The 7,511-nt window shown below is 35.5% G+C and overlaps 1 protein-coding gene across 1 annotated transcript; it reads left to right on the top strand.

Annotated features, from left to right (window-relative positions):
* Positions 1 to 6,645, top strand: LOC126717809 (transmembrane 9 superfamily member 3). The gene is made up of 7 exons (XM_050419711.1): positions 1 to 294; positions 494 to 534; positions 1,965 to 2,550; positions 2,655 to 2,792; positions 2,894 to 3,050; positions 3,154 to 3,638; positions 5,987 to 6,645. Exons 1-7 carry the CDS (start codon positions 143 to 145, stop codon positions 6,204 to 6,206), a joined length of 1,779 nt encoding a protein of 592 aa, XP_050275668.1. The 5' UTR covers positions 1 to 142; the 3' UTR covers positions 6,207 to 6,645.
* Positions 6,646 to 7,511: the final 866 nt, after the last annotated feature.

Below are 7,511 nucleotides of genomic sequence, written 5' to 3'. Positions count from 1 at the left end.
ACAAAAAAAGAAAAAAAAAAGGCTGGATAATAATAACAATAAAATGGTCCTTTGAGGGTCGTGGTTGATTTCAGTTCTCTCTTATCATCGAAACCCACAAAAGAGAGAGAAAGAAAAGAAAAGAAAAGAAAAAAGAAGAAGCATGAAGAAAACGATTGTTATCGTAGCGGCTTTAGTAATAATCAGCTGTTATGGAATAACCGTGGTGAGATCCGACGCTTCCGATCACCGATACAAAGAAGGTGACCCAGTTCCTCTCTACGCCAACAAGGTTGGCCCCTTTCACAACCCCAGGTACGTCACTGTATCATTTCCCTTTTTAGAATTCTAGATCTGATCTAATTTTAGGACCAAAAAAAAAAAAAAAAAAAAATGAAAATCCAAAATTGAATTGCGAATTTAAAATCCAATTCGGTATCTTCTTTATCTTCTAGAATGTGCTAATCCATTCTTTTTTGTTTTTGTTTTGATTGATTTGATTACAATTTTGCAGTGAAACGTATCGCTATTTCGATCTGCCCTTCTGCTCTTCAGGTTTCTCCTTCTTTCTTTCTTTCTCTCTTTTCTTTTTTTGCTATATTTCTTTTACAGTTGAGTTGATAAGCTTTTACGGGGATCTTATCTCGATCCATCACTGACAAACAAATACCCCTTTAATTGAATGTTGTATGATGCGCCCAAAAAAAGTTGATCCGTGCACTTTGGTACTTGTAATCCCGATATATGGAATTCTATGCTGTGCACTTTTTTTTTTTTTTTTTTTTTAATGTACAATAAATGCCTAATCTTAACTATTAATGTAGGATTTGGCCTTTTTATGATAAATATCTTATTATAATAGATGAACGGTTACAATTAAGTAGAATAATCCATGTTCATATTTGGAGCTGAGAAATGTGAATGAATTCTTTTTCAACTGAAGTTAATGCAACTTTCGATATGCAATGTGTTTTAATCTGAAGCTAATGCCAATGTGGGTTTTTTTTTTTTTTTTTTTTTTCCTATAAGGAAATTAAAAAAAAAAAAAAAAAATCCTTTTAAGAATTGGTGGAGGGTGAGGTCTCACTGATTCAAAACCCGTTGTGTCTGTGTTTAGGCTACAAAACCAAGACAAGGCTAATCTAACTTTTTATCTTACCTGCATTTAGTTACTTATCAAAAAAAAATCTTACCCGCATTTAGTTATTGTATGCTTCGGAAGCCAATGTTACTGAAATCATAAGATCTGAAAGTTCTTCATTTTTTTTTTCTTTTCATTTAGTTATTGACCAAACATATTGTTACCCTTTATATGTTTCAATTGTGATAATTGTTATTGGACTTATTCTTGAGAAAAATGTAAAAGAGTTTAGGTATTAGGACTTGTCCATTTCTATTTTTAGGCTAAATTACAAATTATACTCTCAAACCTTGACCTGTCTTCAAGTCAGTTCTTTAAGTTTCATTATTTTTTTTAATTTCAGTCCTTTAATTTCCATTGGTTTTTAATGTAGTCCTTCCATTCAATTGGCACAGTTAAGCACACTAAATCAACGTCATTTTGGAAAGTGAAAACTACTAAAACTAACGATGAGATTGGATGAAACTATTTCGAAGGACTAATTGGAAAACAGATTAAAGTTAAAGGTTTGAAATGAAAACAAAGGGAGCTTTAAAGACTGAATTGAGAATAAGTCAAAGTTAGAGGGTGTAATTTCTAAGTTAGCCTTATTTTTATTTTTCTGATATGCAGACTAAAAGACATTGTTAAATTTTTAGAACTTCATGAGAAAATTTTCATTGAGATAGTAGCTCAACTGATTCGTACGTTTTGGTGTTTCTAATAGAGACATCTAGGGTTCAAATTCTTCTTCCCCCATTACTATTGAATTATCAAAAAAAAATTTCATTGAGATAATTGACCCCAAAAGAATTGTTTCCTTAATATTTCAAATTCTCAATGGGTGAGCAAATGCCAATGGCAGGTCATGTGACGGAGAAGAAGGAAGCGCTTGGTGAGGTTTTGAATGGAGATCGACTTGTTAGTGCTCCCTATAAACTTGACTTTAAGAAAGACAAAGACACTGAAGTGGCCTGTAAAAGGAAGCTGTCTAAGGATGATGTCACTCATTTCCGGAATGCAGTGCAAAAGGATTATTACTTCCAAATGTATTATGATGACTTGCCAATCTGGGGTTTCATTGGAAAGGTTGAAAAGGAAGGCAAAGTTGACCCTAGTGAATACAAATATTTTCTTTTCAAGCATATCCAATTCGAGGTTTCCTACAATAAAGACCGTGTGATTGAAATCATGGCTCATATGGATCCTCAGTCTGTGGTGGACCTGACCGAGGACAAGGAAGTGGAAGCTGAGTTCATGTACACTGTGAAGTGGAAGGAAACAGAAATTCCTTTTGAGAAGAGAATGGAGAAGTACTCACAGTCTTCTTCTTTACCGCATCACTTGGAAATTCATTGGTTTTCAATTATTAACTCATGTGTGACTGTTCTGCTTTTGACTGGTTTTCTTGCAACCATTCTCATGCGAGTCTTGAAGAATGATTTCATGAAGTAAGAGTTATGCTGTGAACGTGTAGCTAGATGTTGATACTAATAATAAAGCTTTGATGTTCTTTTAATTGTTTTAACTCTTGTACTGCTTAATTTCTGAAAAGGTATGCTCAAGATGAAGAAGCAGCTGATGACCAAGAAGAGACAGGATGGAAATACATTCATGGTGATGTTTTCCGGTTCCCAAAGTACAAATCCTTATTTGCTGCTGCCCTTGGTTCTGGCAGCCAATTGTTCACTCTGTAAGGATCTTTTTAATTTTTTATTTTGTTCAGATCCGTGAAGCTTAGTTTATCGCATCACTGTCCTAAATGCCCTCTTCATTCTTTGTTTGTTTTTCCAGCACGGTCTTCATTTTTATGCTTGCGTTGGTTGGTGTATTTTATCCATACAACCGAGGAGCTTTGTTTACTGCACTGGTAGTTATATATGCACTCACGTCTGGGATTGCAGGATACACAGCTTCCTCTTTCTATTGTCAGCTTGAAGGAAAGAACTGGGTTAGTCTAGATGAATTCTGTCTGTGAATTTAGCTTAGGCCTTGTTGCTTCCTAGGGTAAGACCTAGTGAACTTAACTGATTTTTTTCCATTCTCTGGTTCAGGTGAGGAATCTTTTGCTGACAGGTTGCCTGTTTTGTGGGCCTCTGTTCCTCACATTCTGTTTTCTTAACACTGTTGCAATTGCCTACAGTGCAACTGCAGCACTTCCTTTTGGCACCATTGTGGTGATAGTTCTCATATGGACATTGGTAACATCACCATTGCTTGTGTTGGGTGGTATTGCTGGGAAAAATAGCAAGGCTGAGTTCCAAGCTCCTTGCCGTACCACAAAATATCCTCGTGAGATTCCACCTCTGCCTTGGTACAGGAGCACCCTTCCTCAGATGGCAATGGCAGGGTTTCTCCCTTTCAGTGCTATTTACATTGAGCTCTACTACATATTTGCCAGTGTTTGGGGTCACAGGATTTATACCATCTACAGCATCTTGTTTATTGTCTTCATTATTCTTTTGATTGTCACTGCTTTCATCACTGTGGCTTTGACTTACTTCCAACTTGCTGCTGAAGATCATGAATGGTGGTGGAGGTAAGATTTTTCTCGCATCAAGTGTTTTCGTCTCTTTGTTGCTGACCTTTTGCTTCACCATGTTCTGGTTTTCTGTGGTACATTCTTGCTTAAAGTTTGATAGTGAAGAATCAGGAATGTTTCAAGCTATTTGACATGTTAATGTCAGCAGTAGTTTTTTATTTTTTGATAAGATTGATCTTTGCTGTAGTTCTAATATAAAAAACTATCTGACAACAATCAAGAAGGAAGCAAGAAAAAATGTTTATAGGAGAGGGCCGGGGGGGTGGTGTGGGCAGTATTATTAATTAGTGTAAATATGATGGTAAAGATCTCAAATATTTAATTACTGCAATCTTTGGATCTGCTGTAGTAATTGGTAAAGAGGGTAAATATCTTCAAATAAAATGGAATGTATGATATGTATTATCTTGTGGGTATATTAGCCATGAAGGCACCAATCACTGATTAGATCAATTAATATCTAGTATCTTGGTATGCAACTTGGTATTATCGATTATTGCCTAGACCTTGACATTTGCATCTTTAACAACAAATAAGGTGTTGCAACCATTGTGTGGTTAGAGTGAAAATAACTTTTTTGGAAGCCTAAGATTAAGGGAAGTCCAAGAATAAGTATCTGTGGTAGTTAATTATGTTATTAGTATTTTATTTTATTTCATGCCTTTTTTGGTTTTCTCTATAGAGTCTAGGTAATTTCATAATTCTGTAATTTCCGGTTGTGGGTCATAGTTGTGAGCCTCTGGGTTTTATAATAGATAAATCTTACTGAGTTTATGGGATTTTATGTGTATTTTGGTCCAGTTCAATGAGGAATTTGTTTATTGGTCAAAATAGGAGTTTTAATCCTTTTAGGAAGAGTTAAGAACTAGAGTCTATTTTTTTATTATATGTAAATATAGGTACCCTTGTCTGGAAACCACAACCATTCTCCACTTAGCTCATACTAGGGGAGAGTGTGCCATTTGACTCAAAGTTCATTGGAAGATCTAGAGTCTATATAAGAGTGTCATTGTAGTTAAATAAGAGAAAGGAAGAGGTGGGGGGAGTTGATTAATGAAAGTATTGAGTGTTTTAGTTTAGAGGCGCATTGGCCTTATTGTGTGTACATGTGTGCTTTTTATTCCTTATTCTAGTCTTTAATATTCTGTCAATATTCACATAATTAGGTAGACTTACTATTTATTTCCCACAAATTGATTGTAGTTTCAATAAAATGTAGATAAAAATAGTACATATTCACATAGTTCGGTACACATACTATTTACTGCCCAAAAATTGATTGTAGTTTCAATAAAATGTAGATAAACTAGTGCATACAAGCATGAGATAATCCATCATGAGTCTGAGGATAATTAACTTGGCCATCTGAATATGATTCCTAGTTGCTGTTGCCATTGGAATACTGAGATGTGCCTTGACCCATTGGCTGAAGGTCAAAGTCTTCTATGAAATCCACCTTCATTGTTGATTTCGTTGGGGGTTTTTTAAACAACATGAGGGTTTTTTACTTTGCATCTTGTAGTTTCAAAGTGTTACTTCTAAGAGTGTATTTTCTTGCATTTTTCTGTCAAGATAGGTGGCAGATATTTTTGCCTTCTCAACCAATGCAGTGTTTATTTTTTATTTTACAAATTGTTGTATTTGCATAAGTCCTCAACTACTCGATTCCTTTCACCCATCCCCACTGTCCTCGTTTATCGTTTAGAACTTTCTTTAGAGGTATGACTTTCACATTGAGCGAGACCAAATTTGTTGCTTTAGCTGAGTTCTAAGGGGTTTTTGTCTAGAGTGATATGCCTCTTTGAGCCAGCTTTTAGTGCCTCCTATAATTGCTGTCTTTTAATTCAACAATTGGCCAAATTTTGGATGGTTGAGGATTCTGGAGATGATTTTATTCTTTGGTGCCATTAGTAGCATGGGTGACTGTATTTTGTAGAGGTCATATTTAGGACCATCTTCATTTCCCTGGCCATCTGTTTACTTTTGATCAGTCATAAAGTGGACTTGGTTAATTTGTGGTTAGTCTTCCTCTAGTTTGGATGCTGGCCTGCATTGAGGTTAAGTGACTTGGCTATTAAGGTAGGTTCTTTCTTCAGCTAAATTATTTCTGTTTATTTTTTTGGAGGGGGAGCGGGTGGGCCTTCATAAGCTAACGAAAATAAAAGTGAAAGAGAACCTGTATATGGATAATAGTTTCCTTCCTTTTAATTATATATATATTTGCATGTCCATATCCATGAGACATGATATGTCTTGTCATTTCAAGTTAAAAAAAGCCCCTAAAATGATCTTCAATGCATATTTATTTTCCATTTTTATATACTAATCATAGTTAAGTGCAACAGGTCTTTTCTTTGTGGTGGATCTACCGGCCTGTTTATCTATGGCTACTGCTTGTATTATTACTATGCACGATCAGATATGTCCGGTTTTATGCAGACCTCATTTTTCTTCGGCTACATGGCTTGCATCTGCTATGGCTTCTTTCTCATGCTTGGGGCTGTGGGTTTTCGTGCTTCTTTGCTCTTTGTCCGTCACATTTACCGGTCAATCAAGTGTGAATAGTGGCTTGATTGGTCTTGTAGGTAAATTCTTTCTTGCCTCTTTGTTTGTCATAGAGAAAGGTCTATGAATTTTGTGATAAGTAGGTTCGTTAGTGCCTCCAGGAGCAAAGGAAGCAAGCCTTTGACTAATTCCCTAAATTCAGTTTCTTTAGATTCTGCTGTGTTCACTCATGCCTTAGGAAATTATGGGTATTCTGGGATTTATTGATATTTGGCATATGTATCTATGAGACTGATGTATCTGGGGAAGCTGCTTGCTACAACATTCACCTTTGCCCTTTGGAAATAACTTCTTTCTTATATGATAATACTGAGAGTGACCCAGTATGTAAGTTCTTACTGTTCTGTACTCAATGTGTCTTTGCATTCCTAGTTGAGCTTATAATTGTGTTCACCTTTTGAACAGTAGGTTAAATCTTAAATGCCATTATTTATTTTCAGATTTTGTTTCTTTTACACAAATATTGAAAGATGCTATCACACATACAATCATACTCAATTTGTTGGAATTGTTTGATCTTAAAGTTTAAAAAATCCATGTAGCTTGGTGATATTATCATCTCTCTTCATGGAGAACTCGAGTTTAAATCCCCAAGTATTTAATTCCTTACTACATGACCTGGTCTGTAATCTGTCCCCCTTTAATTTATTTTATCTTGCCTTCAACAAATGGTATAAGCTGATGGCTTTGTGAGCTAAACATGATTCCTTCCCATAATTTTAAGAAATCGGGTAAACTTTTAAATTCGTTGGGATTTAGTTGATGAAAATCTCTGAGCTGTGGCTATTGCCACATGTTTGAAATGAATAAGGTACTCGTTGGTTTCAGTAGTAATATCTGAATGGTCGAGGTATCATGCAGCTAATGGTTGAGTATAACAGGGTTGGACTTGAGTCACTTGACTAGCTGGGTAGTGTGGTATCTGAGGTTACAAGTAGTTCCCTAGAAGGAGCCAATGCTGGGAGGTCTTGGACTCCTGATAGTGAATTTTGAAAGGTTTGCACCACAATAATGTCTTAAACAATGCTTCATTTTTCTTTCCCGGCATAACAGGGTCTAGTTAAGATCCAAAAGAAAGGGGTAGATCTTCCTATTTTTATTTTTATTTCTTGAACCGACTAGTAATCCATAAATATACTAAAAATAAGTCGCAATAGTGAGATCACAATAATACCAATCCAATGATAGGAATAAGATAAACATCAAAATAATATAAAAAAGAAACGCATCAGCAATTGGTTTGTCGTTTCTGCTGGTAGCCTGGTATTCAAGAAGTCTTCATTAGAAATTCTAAGAGGTGACAAT

Source organism: Quercus robur, chromosome 3 (assembly GCF_932294415.1).
Source record: "Quercus robur chromosome 3, dhQueRobu3.1, whole genome shotgun sequence".
Taxonomy (NCBI): domain Eukaryota; kingdom Viridiplantae; phylum Streptophyta; class Magnoliopsida; order Fagales; family Fagaceae; genus Quercus; species Quercus robur.
Note: the sequence above shows the minus strand (reverse complement) of the source record. Positions and strands in the feature narration are given on the sequence as shown.